Here is an 18573-nt window from a genome sequence, read left to right as displayed (position 1 = left end):
ACAATGTTGACTCCTGAAAGATCAGTGCATAAACTGGTGTGGACCTGCAGACCTAAACTTTAAAATATTGAACACCTGCAGAATTTTACAAATATTAGACTTCTGACGCCCTGATTGATGAGGCACCCTGAAGAAAGACTGGACTGATTTAACATGAAAAGTTTCCCTAAGAGGCCAACCATGATGGTGACGTCCCATTTACACTACAGAGTAAGGCCACTAAGGCAAGGAGGCAAGAGCTTTTTATGGAGGGGAGGGCACAGGGCAGAGCAGATCCAAAATTTCCACAACCCGGATTTCTAGCCTGAGGACTTTCCTAGGAACTATGGCATAAATGGTAGAAAGGAGCTGGGGCTTTTGGATCAAACGCTCTTGGTTTGTGTCCCATCTCTACAACTTTGTTTTGTTACTTAATCTTGCTGAACCTGTTTTTCTCATCCAAAAACCGGGATAATACAAGCTCTCAGGGTTGTTGTGCTGATTACATGAAACAATATATATATATGAAACGTGCTTCGCTGCAAGTGGTTTTCAAACTACTGACCACAAAAGCATACACGCACCATTTAAAAATTATTTTTCACATGTCAGTATATAAAATATACATATTTAAATATACACAATTGAAACAAAGGTTTCACAGAAAGATTATTTACTACTCGAGAGTCACTTGGTATTTTCTATTTATTCTATTTTGTTTTTCTAAATGCCGGTTCAATTCACTACACTGTTTTCAGGACTCCTAACGGGTAACTATATAATTAAAAAAAAAAAAACAAAAACACTGTTGGAAACCATACAGTTGTCCGTAATTACGATTATTATATTCTCTGGTTTAGCCTGATGGCTGGGAATCTTCGTCGCTAGGGCAACAAAGGGAAGAGGTCAAGGTTATTAGGTCAAGCCCTGGAGAGCTCGTTGCCTGGGGAACAGATCGCCCCCCCCCCCGCCCCGCCCCGGGTCAGGGTTGGTCTACCCCCTGCTCCCTGGAGCTCTGGAGGAAAGGAGTGGCCCAGGCCCCTATCACTCACGTCGGTAGCTCGGTAAGCCCGCCCCCACGCCCAGAGAGCTCGGAAGACCCACCTCCTCTTTAAGATCAAGCGACGAAGGCCGCGATTGGAGGCTCAGGCGGTGACGTAACTTTCCGCTTTGGCTGGCCTTCCGCTCGGGCGGCTCTCGGGGACCATTTAGCGGCGCTCCCCGGTCCCTCGGCCCTTGCAAGTGCGATGAGGTCGGTTAGCTACGTGCAGCGCGTGGCCCTGGAATTTAGTGGGAGCCTCTTCCCGCACGCGATCTGCCTCGGGGACGTTGACAACGACACGGTCAGTGCATGCGCACTGCGAGAGACGCGGCCCGGCTCTGCGGCTGTGCTCAGGGTGGGGCGGGGCCAGGGAAGTGGAGAAGCCGCCCGCGGCGTGCGGCGTGCGCGTTGCGCCTGCGCGGTGGGGCTGGTGCGGTGGCCTACGGGAGAACTGGCGGGTGGCTTCTGTTCCCGGACGTCGGGACCGAATTCTGGTGTTCTTTTAGGGGCATAGATAACTGACCCTTTGCCTAAGTCAGTAACTTGTTCACAGTGGGTGCCTGGTAAACTGGTGGCCAGATCTCCGGTTCATTGCTTCTGTCGTGATGCCTTCTCCAGGGGCAGCACCTCTCAAGTCATTTTACCTTTCGAAGTCCCAAATAAGCTTACAGCGCGCCTTTGCTGCTATGACACGTGCCCCTTAAGCGGGAATACACTGCTGTACTTTTCTGCCTCTACCCCAGTCTTGCAGGGTTTCTATAGTGCCTGCCCCATAGGGTCTGGCAACTTGAAAGCGTTACACCTTGGTTGAATTACGAGAACAGTTTACATCTACCGTTTCATCTCTCCCCAGTCGTTCTTTTCCTCGTTGTTTAAATGAGTTAATACAGGTAAAGCAGGCAGAACTATGCCTGGCAACACAGCTAACGCTGAGTGTTAGTGTTGTTAGTATTTGCGTCTATTTTTCCGCAAATATTTATTCAACTGCCCATCGTGCGCCAAGGACTGTGCCAATTCCGGGAATTCCAAAATGAACAAGACAGCCCCAGCCCTCAGGTAGTTCATAGTCGGGTGGGGTGATAGTCACAAGAATAACAAAATATGCATTGATTAAAATATGTAAAGAGTTTTGGGGTGGAGCCTCAAAGTGGATGGGGGCTGTTGCTGGTGTGAGACACTCTTTTAACAGACTGCATGTTTTCATTCATTATTTCATATTTTTAATGCAAAGCACCTTATTGCCATCCTCTCCTACCCTCTCCCCCCGTCTCCCCCATCTCCATATTCTGCCTCCTTACTTATTCTCACCTCCCTAACCGTTCTGTGCTCTCTTCTCTGGAAAAAAAACAAGGGCTAAAACATGCCCCCTCTCCCCCACGCCCGCCCCCTCCCCCAGCCTCCTTTGTGCTGTGATAGAGAAGATATTTTATGAGGCCTCTTTTGGCTGTCCTCCGTGGAGGGAGGAAGGAGTTATTCTCATAAATTTGTATTGTTTTCTGGGCTTTCACATTTCTTCATATGCCAAGCATTACAATTTTATGAGAAAATCAAGAGAGGCATTTTCAAATAGTAAATTAACAGTGACTTTAGGTGTGCATTCTTTTCTGTGTTATCTGATTGTCTTCTTTGTTTAAAAGGGAAAAGTACATGCCTTTTTTCATAGCTTCACAGCATCAGCTTTTTTGGAAATTGAACTTTTCTAAGTGGATTGCAGTAATACACTCAGTTCTGCAATATTAGATATATTGTACTACCTTTTTTTTTTTTTTTTTTAATCTGAGTTGTAAGCTTCATAAGGATAGGAAATTTTTCTCTGTTTTTTCACTGCTGTATTACCGACACTTAGTGCCTGGCACATAGTAGGCACTAATCAAATGTTTGTTGAGTAAATGAAGACAGTTATGGAAAGCAAATGTGATTATGTCTCTGAAAGCAGTTTGAAGGGCTTTGCCTGTTACTGATAAATATAGCTGAAAGAAGGGCAAGTAGTTGAGATAGTTGCCTAGTGATTATATGTGGTACATTAAGCCTGCATGAGAGCGGATAGAAATTCTGTTATTATAAGGTTCCCCAGGCAAGCATTTGGAGATTTGGGGCAGGAAAAAGACTTATTTCATCCTAATAAATCAGTAGCCTAAAGTTCTTTGAAGCTAATTTACTTCCTGGTAAGTTGTGGGGAGGAGAAGGCAGAAATAGAATGCACACCCTCTTGGACTGCCCACAAAAAGCCTGGCTACACCAGGGGGAAGTCTCTAGAAGGCTGTAGCAGATCAAAGACCTCACCTCCCCTCTCCTTGAGTATTTCTCGTGATGGTACTCTCCAGCTGGGGTGCTTTAGTGTCAGTGAGTGACCTCCAGAGGCCAGAGCCAGGATCAGACACAGAGAAGCAGGACTGTTGGGAAGTTATAGCTGCGGGAAAGCAGATGGGCCACTTTGGTAATGTCCCCTTCCAGGAAACCAGCCATTACCTCATTGACATTGCCTGTCTTGCCTGTTGTTGCCTGGCTGGGTCAGATCTACTTGCATACCGTTTTATGATTTTATTCCTGTGTCTGTGCCCTTGTTAAACAGTGAGGCTCAGCAGGGAGTCTGCGACATTTATCTTTGTACCCTCAACTCATTGTCTAGCTTTACCTGAAAAGTCAAGGGCTGACTGAGCATTCTTTTTCATTCTGATTTTTCTTTGTTCCTTAAAAAAATCTTTTTTGGGGGCGCCTGGGTGGCTCAGATTTAATAAATAAAATAAAATCTTTTATTTATTTATTTGAGAGAGAGAGTGAGCATAAGCTGGGGGGGGGGCGGTGGGCAGAGGGAGAGGCAGACTCCCCGCCGAGCAGGGTGCCAGATGTGGGGCTCGATCCCAGGACCCGCCCCCCGCATCATGACCTGAGCCGAAGGCAGACGCTTAACAGACTGAGCCACCCAGGCACCCCCAAAAAATCTTTTTTGTTATTAGCCTATTAAGTGAACCTTTATTGAGGGCCTGCTATGGACTATGGCATTTGCTGAATGAATGTATTAAAAAGAATGGATTGTATGAAAGATTCTAGGGTCCCTAGCATTGGAGGCCTTTAACTAGAGGCTGAAACCACCTGGTGTTAGTGCTCGCGCTATGCCAGTCACTGTTTTAAAGGCCTTGTGCTGTTAGCTCAATTTCACGACAACCTTATGTGGCAGATACCCTTATGATCTTTGTTTTATAGATGAGAAAATTTAAGCATAGGGAGCTGGATTCAAATTCAGGTAGTCGCACTGAGCCTCTGGGCCATGCAGCTGCTCTCCTGTGTCTGTCCAAATCCTCTGGGGCAGACGTAATGGAGACATCAGGTGGAGAGATGTTAACGTAAAAAACACTTACTTTATCCTTCTGTCATCTAATATTCCCACCAGAAACTCCCATAACTATTTAAAAAAATAAATTGAAGATTCAAATCAAGTAAATCATTATTAATAAATCCCAGTTCACTTTTAACTTTTCCTTACTGTTGATCTGTTATGTCTTTGTTGCCTTTAGAATTAAAGCTCTTGGGGCGCCTGGGTGGCTCAGTCATTAAGCGTCTGCCTTCGGCTCAAGTCATGATCCCAGGGTCCTGGGATCGAGCCCCGCATCGGGCTCCCTGCTCCTCAGGAAGCCTGCTTCTCCCTCTCCCACTCCCCCTGCTTGTATTCCCTCTCGCCGTGTCTCTCTCTGTCAAATAAATAAATAAAATCTTAAAAAAAAAAAAAAAGAATTAAAGCTCTTGAGAATGTAATATTCACTCTGTTTTGAGGATAGGAAGGAGGTGTTGGCTGGCTCCGCCCCCCAAGAGGAAATCAGGAAGCTATTTGTGGAAAAGGGGTTTGGTGCTACCTTGTTACCACTGCTAGCCCCTGGAAAGGTAGCCAGCCTTTGGGGAACCACTGGGCCAGATACAAATAATGAAGAGGTTTTGCGCAGGGCGCCCCCTCCTGAAAGCTCGGCCACCACTTGAGGGCGCCAGAGGCCCAGAGCCTAGAGGCTGATGATGCCTGCAACCCCCTTCGTGCTATCCCCTGCAGCACCTCCATCCCGTGTGTTCACTCATACACACCGTGATCAAAAGGTCTTGCTGGAGAGAGGAGGACCCCCCAGAGCTGACCTTGTCTTTTCATTTGGCCCTTGATTAAATACACAATCTGAAGTTTATAATTTTCCAAAAGTTAAATATTTTGGGTTGTTTTCAAAACATGTCCCATTGACAATGGACAGATTGGGAAGAGCTGAAGTCAGGCATGCAGGCCATGGAGCTGTTCCCTTGTCAGACTTTTCTGGGAAGGGTCATAGATTTCTTTCTCTCTTTTTTTTTTTTTAAAGATTTTTTTAAAATTTATTTGAGAGAGAGAGAGTACAAGATGGGGAGAGAGGCAGAGGGAGAAGCAGACTCCCTGCCGAGCAAGGAGCCTGATGTGGGACTCAATCCCAGGACCTGGGATCATGACCTGAGCCAAAGGCAGACGCTTAACCGACTGAGGAACCCAGGTGCCCCGGGTTGTAGATTTCTGTATTGCCCCATTCTGCTAACCGCCCCCCCCCCCCCACACACACCCCTACAGGGAAATAAAGAAACTCTGGGAAACTATGGCACTGTTAGTTGCAAAAGATTTTTTTTTTTTTTTTTTTTACTAAAGTTGATGAAGATACAAGTTGAGGTCTTGTGATGTCCCCAGGAGGGACCCCATAGAGAAAAGCTTGAGGTGGTTCCATAAGATCCCATCCTGACTAACCCTGTCTTCTCTCCCCATTCGAAGTTAAATGAACTGGTGGTGGGGGACACCAGCGGGAAGCTGTTCGTATATAAGAATGATGACAGCCGGCCGTGGCTCACCTGTTCCTGCCAGGGCATGGTCAGTGTTCAACTCCCTGGGGCTCGAGGGGCGGAGGGATCCTTCCTGTGCAGGGACTGTCAAGGCTCAGCTGCACAGGAGTCCGCCGGTATGTCTCAGTTCACCAGCTCCTCAGACCAGCTGCTGTTTCAGGGTTCATTTGATTCAGGGAGGGGAGCCGCCAGGCAGCGTGCTCCCAGCTGGTGGGCTGTTTTTTATTTTCTGTTGTGGAGTGGCTCCCTTAATACTTTAAAAGCTGCCGAGGTCATCTGATCTTATAAAGTATAGTAGAAAATGGGGGTAACACTTTGAAGAAGTCTAGATAGAAATAGATAAACTGGCTATACTAGATATGAGACTTTTGTTCAGCCCAGACCGTCTTAACTACTTTAGGTCTTCCTGTTGGTGTCTGGATAAACCAGACCCGTAGCGCAAGGACTCCATGAGCGTGAACTATCAGTGTAGGTCACATGGCACAAGTTTTCAGCGAATGATGGTTAGTTAGCGAACCCTCTCCTTGCTTCATGGAGTTTAAGGAGTACTGGTCTCCCTCAGTATGTCTCCCCTTTCCTTTGCAGCTGACTTGCGTTGGAGTTGGAGATGTATGTAATAAAGGAAAGGTAAGAACCCTCGGGGACCTTGGGACTTTGGTAGAGCTCCAAGGCTTTACCTAGATTGATCCCCATCCCCTGGTGGAAACTTCTTCAGCCCTCTCACTTCTGTGCTTTAATAACGAAGCTCATGCCCAAACGTCCCTCCCCAGTCCATCCCTCCCATGCCTCTGCCTCTCCCAGAACCTGGTGGTGGCGGTGAGTGCTGAAGGATGGTTTCACCTGTGTGACCTGACACCTGCCAAGGCCCTGGATGCTTCTGGGCACCACGAGAGCCTAACGGGAGAGGAGCAGCATCCAGTGTTTAAGCAGCACATCCCTGCCAACACCAAGGTCATGCTGATCAGCGACATCGGTGGGCATGGCTGTCTCTGCAAGCAGCCGGGGGGAATAGGAGTCAATGTGTAGTAGAGCCGCTCTCAAGGGATTCAGGGAGGTAGTTAGCGTTCATGTGTGCAATTATTATGCATTTTATGTTGAGTTACTGAGCCCCCATTATAAACTAGGTATCATTCTAGGCAGTGGGATTGCAGCAGTGAATAAAACAGACAAAAGTCACTGCCTTCTTGGACCTTTACTGGGAAGGGATGGAAAATAAACAGTGTAAAATGTTGTAAGATAATGAAGTCATATATTAGAAGGTAGGACGTGCCATGGAGAAAAGAAACCACAGAAAGGGGCTAGCGAGTGTCAGGGCGGAGAAGTAGAGGTACCAATTCTAAATGGAGTGGTCAGGGAAGTCCTTGCTGGGAAGGTGACATTTGGTCGAACACTGAAGGTGTTAAGGGAGTAAGCCCCGCAGATACAGGGCTTGACGTTTTGGCCCGAAGCTGTCTTGAAGGTGGTGGTAGGTACGTGGCATGAGTCAGGACACTCGAGTTGGGTATCTGAGAGGAGCAGCAGGAGGGAAGAGGTGACAGGACCTGCAGAGCAGACCCAAAGTGCGTGAGGGTTCACTTCGGGTGTGAAGTTGTGGAGGGTAAAAGCGCCAGTAACAGTGATATTAGTGGAGGGACAGGGAGGACATATGTGAAGGATTAAAGCTCGTGACTACACATTTGGCTCCAGATGCATCTGACTTTCTGGATCCGCAGATGGAGATGGGTGTTGCGAGCTGGTGGTAGGTTACACAGACCGTGTGGTCCGGGCTTTCCGCTGGGAAGATCTGGGCGAGGGCAGTGAGCATCCAACGGGGCAGCTGGTGTCACTCAAGAAATGGACACTGGAGGGTCAGGTGAGAGGCTGAGTGTGGGGCTCAGGGGTCTCAGGGGGCAGGGAGGAGGCCCTCCTGGAGGGGGCTCCAGGGAGAACAGTCGTGGGCCAGGGTTTAGGGTGGGAGGAAGGGAACATCTCCGTGTTGAGAGAAATCCAAAGAAGATAGTTTCAAATCAGGGTCTTAGGGGCAAATGACTAACCCTAGGCAGAGAGGAGGGAGCACTGGGTAAGAGTTAGGAGGGTGCAGGTGGTGTGATGTGCTCTGTGGCAGGGTGTGGACCCCATAGGACAGGTGCACAGTGGAGAGCAGGTGGGCTGTATGGAGGGAATGGCACCGGGCAGGAGCCCCGTGAACTCACATTCTTCCTCCTGTTGCTGCCCTTGAACCCCGGGGCACGGTTCCCAGGGCCCCTGCCCCATGCTCTCCCCTGTTCTCTGCAGGGTCCCATTTCCTTCTGTCCCCAGCCCTCTGTCAGCCCCTGTTCCCTGGTGCAGGTAGACAGTCTCTCAGTGACTCCGGGGCCCCTGGGTGTGCCGGAACTGATGGTATCTCAGCCGGGCTGTGCATACGCCATTCTGCTGTGTACCTGGAACAAGGACACCGGGCCGCCCCCTACCTCAGAGGGAGCTCCGGAGGGCAGTAGGTAAGGGTGCAGGCCTGTGGACGGCGTGGGGTGCATGGAATCCAGCTGGGTGCATGGAACTCCAGAAGTGTCTGTAGTTGACAGAGCTGCTTCAGCCGGGTCCCGGCACAGTACCTTTGCCCCACTAAGGAAGATTATTTGGGGACCCAGGGAATCCTGGGCTTTAACCTTATAACACCTGGAGGAGATTCCAAGATTCTAACTTGGCAGCTCTGTCGCTCTCCTTTCTACTTGCCACATGGGCCAGACAGGCTCAGCAATCGGTTTCCAGGCTGATTCACATCGTGAGAGCTCATACAGAGATTGGGGCCACAAAAGTCCTGGAGAACTAGGCTCCCTTGATCCCCACTTAGTACCCCCCAATGCCCCACACAGGGAGGCCTTAGCTGCCCGAGATGTCATGGTGCACCAGACTTCCGGCCGCATCCACAACAAGAACGTCTCCACCCACCTCATTGGCAACATCAAACGAGGTGAAGGTGGGCTGGGGGTGCAAGAGGGAGCTGGGGAGGGGGTGAGCATCAGTCCTGGGAGAGCGGAGGTTGCAGGGCCTTCCCTTCCTCCCTGCCTTGGACTGCCCCTCACCCTGTACGCTCTGACCTTGCCCTGCCCTTCATGTTTTCTTCTTCCGGTCCTTCTGTCGCACCCGCAGGCCACAACGCTGAGAGGGGTGGCTCTGGCCTCTTTGCCCTCTGCACCCTGGATGGTGAGTTCCTGCGGGGCTCGGGGGCTGTGTGCCTGTGGAGTCCGCTCAGGGGTCCTGTCCCGCCCACCCTGGCCTGCCTGTCCCCCGCACAGGGACACTGAAGCTTATGGAGGAAGCAGACAAGCTGTTGTGGTCAGTGCAGGTGGATCACCAGCTCTTCGCCCTGGAGAAGTTGGATGTCACGGTGAGAGGAACATTCTTACCTTCTTGACGTGGGGAGCTGAGATTTCAGTGAGACCTTCTCCTTCCACGATTCCCTCTCCACCTTTATCTCCGTCTCTTCAGACGGACTCTAACTGTGTCTCAGGTGTGTCTGTTTCTCTGTGCTCCTCCGTGCTCAGCACTGTCCCCTTCTCGGCAGCACGTGGCCAGCACCCTGGGGCAGCAGTAATGGCTCCAACGAGAAATGAGTTGTTAGGGTCCAGAAGTGAGTTCCTCACCCCAACTCCAGATGTACGTCCTGTCACTGTGTTTTCGTCTGTCTACGAGCCTCTCTATGCTAAGGCCGCGGCCCCCGAGTCTGCAGATGGGGCCAGGCTTTGCCACACCATTGTGCACGCAGGATGGTTTAGGAGAAGAGGCCCGAGGCTTTAAAGGCAGGAGGACAGGCCTGGGTTGAGCCTGACTCTGCGCCGCCTCCCTGCCCTGCTGAGTGACCGCGCGTGAGCGACTTCGCTTCCGTAAGCTGGAGTGTCCTCCCTGGGAGGCTGGGAATACCGTTGCCCACTTCATGGGCTATGTTGCCACAGACGCGCGGAGGGAGTTCAGTAAGAAATTTAGGCTCGTTTTCTTTCCCAGCTGGCTGGCTGTCACACGGGGCCAGATGCGCTGCTCCTTCATCTTTCATCCAGCCCCCATCTCGAGGGCTCTTTGTGCAACATCTGCTGGCCACCCTTGCAGCCTGGTCTCCGGCCTTTTTCAGGGCAATGGGCGTGAGGAGGTGGTAGCCTGTGCCTGGGATGGACAGACATACATCATTGATCACAACCGCACCGTCGTCCGCTTCCAAGTGGACGAGAACATCCGAGCCTTCTGTGCAGGTGGGACTCCGGCCCGTGGCCCCTCTCTAGCCATTGCTTGTCTGCCTCTCATGTCCACTCTCCACGTCCCCTAACATGAGGCTTCATAAACAAACGAGCTCTTCAGCACTTGTGTTAGAGGGTGATGGGGGATTCTAAGTTGCCATCTGTACAGTTTTTTTGTTTTTTCGGTTTTTTTTAAGACTTTATTTATTTGAGGGTGACGGCAGAAAGCACAAGCAAGGGGAGGGGCAGACAGAGAAGCAGGCTTCCCACCGAGAAGGGAGCCCAATGCGGGGCTCAATCCCAGGACCCTGGGATCATGACTGAAGCTGAAGGCAGATGCTTAACCGACTGAGCCACCCAGGCGCCCCTTACAGTTTTAAATAAGGAATAAAAGAGAGTGACAGGCCCATTTCTGGATATCTTCAAGAATGGGCTGAGTTTGGAGTGCCTGGGTGGCTCAGTCGGTTAAGTGTCTGCCTTCGGCTCAGGTCATGATCCCAGAGACCTGGGGTCAAGCCCCATGTCAGGCTCCCTGCTCAGTGGGGAGCCTGCTTCTCCTTCTGCCTGCCACTCCCCCACTCATTCCCTCTCTCTCTCTATCTCTCTCTGTCAGATACATAAATAAAATCTTAAAAAAAAAAAAAGACTAATTCAAAAAATAATAGGCTGAGTTCTTATCATCTCTCCGTCTGGGATGTGTGAAGACACTGGAAAGTTCTTTCCCATCCGAGCATGTCAGAACTCTGTGAGGAACATTCTCCCAGAGCATTCGCATTAGTTCCAAATCAGGAACTCGGAAAGCAGCACTGGCCCTTTCAGGGGACATGGGATATCTTTGGTTGCTGAGATGCTAAGAATTGCACAGGGCTCTGGGGTACATTATCCAATGTCCCGAAAGGTTAAAATGACTTTGAAGAAGGGATTGCCACCAAAGAGAAGCCCGAGTCTCTGATTGCGTTTTGCTAACCTACCACTGGGACTACCAAGACTACCCTTCATTCCTGCAGGGCTATCACTAAGATGGGAAAATCAACAGCTTTCACTTTTAGGGTGCTATTCTGCCTGGTGTTTTTCCATATGTGAAATGGGCCACGTATTTTACCTATTTTTCTGAGTTCCCACCACAGAAAGAGGGCCTTCGGTTTTCTGCTTGACATCTGTGGGAAGGTGGAGACTGCTGACTGCAAGCCCGCATTGTGTACTCTGGCCTTCCCCGCTGGGACTGGAACTCTCTGACCTCTGTCTCACCCCCCACACCCCTCAGGCCTCTATGCCTGCAAGGAGGGTCGCAACAGCCCCTGCCTCGTGTACGTCACGTTCAACCAGAAGATCTACGTATACTGGGAGGTGCAGCTTGAGCGGATGGAGTCGACCAATCTGCTGAAGCTGCTGGAGGCTGAGCCAGAGTTCCAGAGCCTCCTGCAGGAGCTGGGCATGGGTGAGTCCCAGGAGAACTTGCAGCTGGAGCAGCCCCGTGCCAGGCGCCCAACCTCTGACCCACCCCTTTCTTGCCCTCAGATCCTGACAATGTCCCAGCCGTCCGTGACCTGCTTCACCAGACCCTCTACCATCCAGACCAATCACCACAGAGCGCTCCTGCGAGCCTCCACATTCCCACCTAGCCGGACTTGCCTCTTAGCTGAAGAAGGAGCCTCCTGAACCACCCCCCGCCCCAGGTATCCATGGTGCTGGCAGAATAGGGAGCAAACATCACAGAGGAGCATGGAAGGATGGCGGCCACCCCAGGGGGGCTGTAAACTGTAGCCTTCATGGTCTTCTTGGTGAAAGAAGAGGCGAGTTGACCTTCTGTCCATTTCCTTGTGTACCTTACCCATCACATCGGCAGGATCATAGGGACCCCAACCTCATTCCACATCATCTGGGACCGCCCCCTCCCCAGAGCTCCCCACTTTCCTTATGTGGCAAACAGACTTGTTTGTGAGCAGGGGGCACAAATCTTATAAGGTGCTTGCTTGTAAAGAAAGCAGGCTTTGGGGCCAGTGGAGCAATGAGTTAAGGGCCCCCCCCCCCATTCCGAGCTCCAGCTCCCTTGGCACAGCTCCAAGTCATTGGAATTAGTGATTATTGCAGAAATGGCCCACCGTTTTGCTTTTGAGGAGAGTCTTTCAGGACATTTTACACTCTGGTCTTAACTGTTCCCAGCAACCCTGAGATGATTTTCTTCAATTTAGCAAAGAAACAAACCGGGGCCTAGCACTTTCTCATTTTGCCATGTTTAAGTATTGTGCAGCTTTGTAGGCCTTGCTCCCATTTCCCCCCAGAACACTCTATCTGTGAGACAATGGACATTTAAAATCTGATGCAGGTTTAGAATCCAGACCACAATCAGAATTATATCTTGGGCCAAGTTTATCCCTTCTGCTCTCGATTCTGCACGCTCTGAGTCAGTGTTTTTTCACATTACAGGTTGCAATCCTTTGGTGGGTTGTGGTCAGCATTTTTTGGCTAAGTGAAATAGGACAGAATAAAATGGAATGAAGAATATCAGAGCATATTGCTCACAGTATGGGGAAGTATTGTTTGTTGTGCGTGTGCGTGTGTGTACTGAGTACAAGGTAAAATGCATTTCCTGCCATGAGTTGTGTTCAGAGGAGTTTGAAACCATTGTTCTCAATTATCTCGACCCAGCCGGATGGATCAACCTGGGGGAAGGTCCACATTCACACTGCCTTTCTTTAAGGAAGCCAGGGCAGAGTTATCAGTTCAGACTCTGATCAACATGGAGGAAGACCAGAGAAGGAGATTAGCATAGAGAAACAGGTGTTTATTCAAATGGAGAAGCAGCTGAGCTGAAGGCCTGCCCCTGGGTCCGGGGTCTGCAATTACAGAAGCAGCAAGAGGAGGAAGGAAAAGGCAGGGCTAGGAAGGCAGAGGTGATGGGGCGAGGCAGGAGGGATGAGGGGATCCTTTTTTTTTTTTTTTTTAAAGATTTTATTTATTTATTTGAGAGAGAGACTGAGAGAGAGCATGAGAGGGGGGAGGGTCGGGAGGGTCAGAGGGAGAAGGAGACTCCCTGCCGAGCAGGGAGCCCGATGCGGGACTCGATCCAGGGACTCCAGGATCATGACCTGAGCCGAAGGCAGTCGCTTAACCAACTGAGCCACCCAGGCGCCCGGGACGAGGGGATCCTTATTACACATGTGCTAGTGAGCCCCCTCCTCTTCTTCTGAGGGCAAGGAATGCAGCAGGGAGAGGCAAGACCAGAGGTCAGAGGGCAGCTGGGTGGTATCCTGCTTCTTCTCTGATCTACCCCGGACTCATGATTTCGTTTCCACTCCAAGGGCCCTAGTTTCCTAGCTGAGGTTAGTTAGACCACTCTCTTCCTCTACCCCTAATCCATGACCCGAGGGACTGAAACCAGCCAGAAGGACACTCAGGGGTCTGGCTTCTTAAGGTCTGGGTTCCTGTCTTCACAGTGAAGGTGAAAAGCCTCCTTGTCTTTTCGCTTTGGCTCAGAGCCTGGCGGGGGCTAGAAAGCCACTGATTCCAAAATAAAACAAGCTCAAGCTCAGGAGGCCCTAGATGCGGGGAAGGGAGAAGGTGAGGTGAGGTGAGGAGTTCTAGAAATAAGAAAGAATACTGGTTAGGTGCAGTCTGAGTACCGAGCACCCTGACATCCTGTCCACCTTGTGGGGCCAGTTTCTGACAGCACTCCTCCAACACACCCCACCCCTCCCTGAAATTCAGGGTCCCACTGTGTAAAAAAACAAGTGGAGGAGAAGAGCTGCCTGGAGAAATAGTAGAGGTCCATCCAAGGTCTTGCACAGGGTGATCACTGGCTTCAGATGTTGGCAACCCCAAAAAAGGTAACTAAGGAAGCTCCCAGCCTTGTGAGCCTGGCGTTCCTCTACCAACTCACCTTCCCATTGCATTGGAGTGTTGGGTTGCCTGTTTCTTCCCCCACTCAACTGTGAGCAGTCGTTGCAGAATCAGAAAGGTGGGCGTCAGCAGAGACAGGGCCCCGGGTGGGTGAGGTGCGGCAGTCTAGTTGGCAAAGGTAACAAGCCCCAGAAGGCGAGGGGAGGGGCGTGGGAGTGAAGGCCACTGAGGGTGGGTGGGGTGGATGGCGGGGGACAGGTGAAGGACGGTAAAGGCTGCAGCCTTAGACTCAGGCCAGTTCCTACGACGCCACGCTTAACATCCTTTTCCGCCATCCTGACTTGGAGGGGAACGGGAAGAGAGAAGCCAGGCCCCTGAGATCACAGGCCCTCTGTCTGGAAGACTCCTGGAGGATTGGGCAGTGGCTGAGAAGCAGAGAGGAATGTGGCTGACTGAGGGACGGCAGGGTCAGGGTGGCAACAGGAAGGACAGACACAGTCGTCCCCAGCTACCTGGCTGTAGTAATGCCCCATTCCCCCCCATATGGCTCTTCCCCAAGGCAATGTCCTTCCCCTGGGGACCGACTGGTTCAGCAGTCACTGGCCAGGCTCTTGGTACAGAGGCAGGAAGGGCAGCTCTGGGAAGGGGGCTCTCAGGCGCAGTACTCCACGCTCCAGGTCGATACAGCACTGTGGGGGACGGGAGGGGAGGGGACGGGGCACCTGTCTCAGCAGGGAGCCCCTCTCAGGCCCCTCCCACTTCCCACAGTCTCCCCCTACTCCTTGCTTTTGCCCCCGTTTCCATTCACCTGGAGCCCTGGGCTGGGGGGACAGTGGGACCTGGTTCTTATTTTTCACTTGTGGGCAAATAAGGAACCTCTAAGGAAGCGAAGGTGAAATCACGACATCTCCAGGTCTTTCTCATCAGAAGCTGAGCCACACTTCCACGCCTGTGCCTTTTACCTCCTTTTCCCAGCCCTTTGGGTCAGGCTCCAAGTGTGGGTCAAGCGCTAGCATCCTCCTTACCTTGAGAGAAAGCAGCGTCTGTAGCCCAAGGCAGAACTCGGGACTCTCAACATCTGCAGGAATCATTTGAAAACAGATGAGGCTGGAGGGGCCCCCAGTGGTCACGGTGCCCTCCTGTCAACGCTCGCTCCTTGTCTGCCCACCCCCTCCCCCAGGTCTGAGGATCTGGGCCCAGAGACTGGGGACACCCCAGCCAGGAGAGGAAGAAGAGGGCTGTGAATGGAGGGAGGACTCACCCACCACCTGAGCCGAGCAGGCCACCGTCTCCTGGCCCAGCTGAAGCTCCAGCTGCTCCACCTGGGTGGGGGGCCCAGGTGCTAGGCCCCCCCCCGGGGCTTTGAGGACCTTCCCTAACCTGTTGGGGAAGCAAGGGTTATGGCCACCCCAGCCCCAGCCCCTTAGGCAGCTGACACCCCTGCCCACACACTTGGGTTCTCATCCAATCCCTTGGCCCCACGTGGGGTCTAAATCCTTGTCTTTGCTATCAGAGCCCCCCCATCAAGTCTTTTTTTTAAAACTACAGCTTTCTCGATATATACTTGATAGACCACAAAAGTCACCCTTTTATAAATGCAGTGGGCTTTAGTAGATTCGTAGAGTTATGCAACTACTACCACTATCTCATTTCAGAATATTTTCTGAATATTTTCCGCCATCCATTCTTTCGGGCCTCACTCTTACCCCAGGCGGCTGAGGCATCCAGTGGAGATCTGGTTGTGGTGGGTGCCTGTGTCCACGGCCACCCGAAGCTCCTGGTCTCGGCACTGAGAAAGAGGGGCGTGGGGGACTCCGTGAGCCCCCAGGGGGAAGGGATCGGGCTTGGATCCTTCACCTTTCCCAGCCCTTGGATGTTTCCCTCTCTGAAAAGAGTGAAGGGAAAGAACCGAGTCTTTCAAAGTGATTTTTATGGCACTCATCCAACTGAGGCCAAACCGGCTCTTAGATGAAGGAATCAAAAAAGGAAGTAGAGCTCCCCATGGTGAGTCCATACACTTGGGAACGGTTTGACCAGAAATGGAGATCTCTTCGTGGAGAGGAATTCTTGGGAGGCTGAGGGCCTAGTTTAGAGAGGTCTGGGTGAGGGATAGAGGAGTGAGTGAGAAGACCAGGCTGCCGGGAACTTCACATGTGGGTAAGCGACAGGCTCATCATAGAAACGACCGGTTCGCTTTCTTCTGGATATATACACACATTATGGGTGACGCTCAGATATCCCAAATGCATGCAATTTTCTCATTCCAGACATTTATTGAGCACCTACTATGTGTGAGATTTGTGGCTGGAAGGCACAGGGGTGAATGCTGTGCTTGGGTGTATGGCACGTAACCCGCATGCTAGAAAGTGTTAAGGTCTACGAAAGGATTGGCAGTGACGTGCCCTAGACGAGAGAGAGGAGAGGCTGTTTCCTCCTGGGAAAGTCAGGAAAGGCTCCAAGGAGGAGGTACCATTTGAGGCCTTAGGCTGTCACCTTGGAACACACGAGCTTTTTCTGTGTGTGGGGGTGGGGGGACGGTTGCAGGATGCCTACGTGCGGGCACCGTTCACGGACGGAGAAGGCACTGAAGAGTACTCACACGTTCGCATTCGAAGATTGTATTTGATAAAGGGAAGGAGGAATGACGATGACAGGTGGAACAGCACGGAGGGAAGATGGGTTGAGGCAGAGAGTAAAGCATGTACAGGATCCCAGTTTTTGGTCCAGGCTGGGGGGAGAGGTGCCTTTTCTCCCTCCCTCCTTCCCTCACCACCCAGGGGAGAAAGGAGGGTGGCTGAAGTGAGCCAGTCACAGGCAGGATTGTTCATGAAAGCCAGTGCCCTGGGGAGCCTCTCACCTTGCAGTTGACCAGAAGAGCCGGAATCTCTGTCTTGCTGGTCTTCCTCCTGCTCTCCTGGCCATGAATCAGGGCCTGCACCAGGGGAGACTCCCCCTGAAGCTGACTCTGGTTTCCCTCCACCAGGCGTCTTTGGATCACGCTGTGTGGCTGCTGGCTCCGTCACAAAGTAAAGAAGGCAGACAGGTCTAAACCCGAGTCTCCAGGCCACTCAGTTCTCCCACCTTAGTCATCCCACGATGATCCCCAACCCCACCCCAGTCCTGCATCTCACGGGAGTAAGAAAGGGGCAGGAGCTTACCCAAGGATCCCAGAAGTCAGAGCATTATAGCAGAGTGAACCCCAGTATCCCATCATGCCAGTTTGCTGGGATCCCAGGAGATTGCTCAGCAATGAAGAAATGGGAAGAGAACAGTCCATTCTAGGTCAGACTGACCTATAGGCCGACACGACCTCTCAGGGACTAGTATGCGTGGGGAGCTTTTATCTCTGGTCTAGAGCACATTATTTGTACTTTTTTTTTTCTCTGTTTCCCCCTTTGACCTCACCCTTCCATGGACTGCAGATGCCAGGGTTGATGATGTGATGAAAAAAAAATCAGTAACAACAACAGAAGACAAAAGTCACGTCTTCAAAACTAGGAAGCCTGAACTCCCCCTCACCTGCAACCAGCTTCCCTCTGTCCGGTCACTTCACTTCCTAACTTCTGCCGGCTTTGCCTTCTCTATTGAGTCCATCCCTGTTTTGTATCACTGGTTTTGTTCAAGCCTCAGCCCAGCTGGCCTGGGTCACCGGGCCGCCTCCCTCAGTTCCTAAGAACCTGCCTCCAGTACCCTTGCCTCTCAGATACACCTGCCTAAAGCCAGTGATGAGCTAAAGCCCTCATGACTCAAAATGGGGCCCTCAGATCGGTAGCTTTAACGTCACTTGGAAGCCTGTTAAAAATGCAGAATCGAGACCTGCTGAATCAGAAGCTTCATTTTAACAAGATGCCCTGATGATTCGTGTGCATGTCAAAGTCTGAGAAGCACCAAAGTAAAACAAAACTCTGTTACTCCTGTTTTAAATCGATCCAAGCACAGCCGCCTCCCACCGCCTACGTGCTAAAGCCCGAACTTTTTAAGGTGATGCACAGCCCAGGTGACCTGGCCACTGCCTGGTCTTCAGCCTTGTCCCCCACTTGGCACATCTGCCCCTGTGACCCCGCTTGTACTGCTTATCCCAGGCTGCTGTTCGCCTCCACACCTTGGCTCCTGCTCAGCCCCCTTCCTCAGACTCCTCTTTCTCATTCTCTAGGCCAGACTGGATGACTGGTTCCACATACTTTGTTCAGGAACTACTCTTTAGGGGCGCCTGGGTGGCTCAGTTGGTTAGCATCTGAAAGCTCTGCCTTGCGCTCAGGTCATGATCCTGGTGTCCTGGGATCAAGCCCCGCATTGGGCTCTCTGCTCAGCGGGGAGTCTGCTTCTCCCTCTGTCCTTCACCCCACTCAGGCTCTCTCTCTCTCCCTCTCAAATGAATAGATAAAATCTTTTTTAAAAAATGAACTACTCTTTATTTGGGAGAGAGGTTTTTATCTAAGTCTGAAATTCCATACATATCCTGTAATTAATGTGCAGTTTACCTCTTCTGGGAAGCCCTCTCTGACTTCTTTGTACTCTTCATTCCACACACCAGGCTGGGGCCAGCACCCCTTCTCTTAGCTCCTTTTGTCATGCTTCTCACAGATGTGATTTGTGGATTTTAACTCCCCCATTAGCCTGGAGAGCCTGTGAGGTCAGGTCTTTATATCCCAAGCCTTAGCTTAGCAT

At 51.3% G+C, this 18573-nt stretch overlaps 4 protein-coding genes across 16 annotated transcripts in view; 2 read left to right on the top strand and 2 right to left on the bottom strand.

Annotated features, from left to right (window-relative positions):
- Window positions 1-1089: 1089 nt before the first annotated feature.
- ITFG2 (integrin alpha FG-GAP repeat containing 2) lies at window positions 1090-12570 on the top strand. Of its 12 annotated transcripts, none has more exons than XM_045874061.3 (12): window positions 1090-1322; window positions 5790-5885; window positions 6443-6484; window positions 6659-6830; window positions 7570-7709; window positions 8186-8334; window positions 8710-8807; window positions 8987-9040; window positions 9133-9224; window positions 9963-10080; window positions 11330-11503; window positions 11584-12570. In XM_045874061.3, exons 1-12 carry the CDS (start codon window positions 1227-1229, stop codon window positions 11685-11687), a joined length of 1335 nt encoding a protein of 444 aa, XP_045730017.1. In that variant the 5' UTR covers window positions 1090-1226; the 3' UTR covers window positions 11688-12570. The 12 variants fall into 12 exon arrangements, 10 of the variants coding, with proteins under 10 accessions (XP_045730017.1, XP_064447773.1, XP_064447772.1 ...); XM_064591703.1 differs by having other exon boundaries at window positions 8710-8813; XM_064591702.1 differs by having other exon boundaries at window positions 8156-8334; window positions 8710-8813.
- TULP3 (TUB like protein 3) overlaps window positions 11608-18573 on the top strand; it is a 113596-nt gene continuing 106630 nt past the window's right edge. The window contains exon 1 of the mRNA XM_064591711.1: window positions 11608-11741. The gene's annotated coding sequence lies outside the window, so the exon portion shown is untranslated. The remainder of the gene's footprint in view (window positions 11742-18573) is intronic.
- Window positions 12704-18573, bottom strand: part of NRIP2 (nuclear receptor interacting protein 2) — an 8493-nt gene continuing 2623 nt past the window's right edge. The window contains exons 2-6 of one of the 2 annotated variants that reach the window (XM_045874066.3): window positions 16763-16915; window positions 15612-15694; window positions 15167-15285; window positions 14931-14983; window positions 12704-14594 (exon numbers count right to left, since the gene is read on the bottom strand). In XM_045874066.3, the coding sequence (XP_045730022.1) occupies window positions 14502-14594; window positions 14931-14983; window positions 15167-15285; window positions 15612-15694; window positions 16763-16915 (501 nt within the window). In that variant the 3' untranslated portion in view covers window positions 12704-14501. Of the gene's footprint in view, window positions 14984-15166; window positions 15286-15611; window positions 15695-16762; window positions 16916-18573 lie in introns of both variants that reach the window. The other variant, XM_045874065.2, reaches the window with a different exon arrangement.
- TEX52 (testis expressed 52) overlaps window positions 16784-18573 on the bottom strand; it is a 25443-nt gene continuing 23653 nt past the window's right edge. The window contains exon 4 of the transcript XR_010411631.1: window positions 16784-16915. The gene's annotated coding sequence lies outside the window, so the exon portion shown is untranslated. The remainder of the gene's footprint in view (window positions 16916-18573) is intronic.

The sequence above is a fragment of the Mirounga angustirostris genome, unplaced genomic scaffold (assembly GCF_029215605.1).
Source record: "Mirounga angustirostris isolate CCGP_5_RB_7025 unplaced genomic scaffold, mMirAng1.0.hap1 SCAF_5, whole genome shotgun sequence".
Lineage (NCBI taxonomy): Eukaryota > Metazoa > Chordata > Mammalia > Carnivora > Phocidae > Mirounga > Mirounga angustirostris.
The sequence above is the reverse complement of the archived record's forward strand: the minus strand, read 5'-3'. Positions and strand labels throughout refer to the sequence as shown.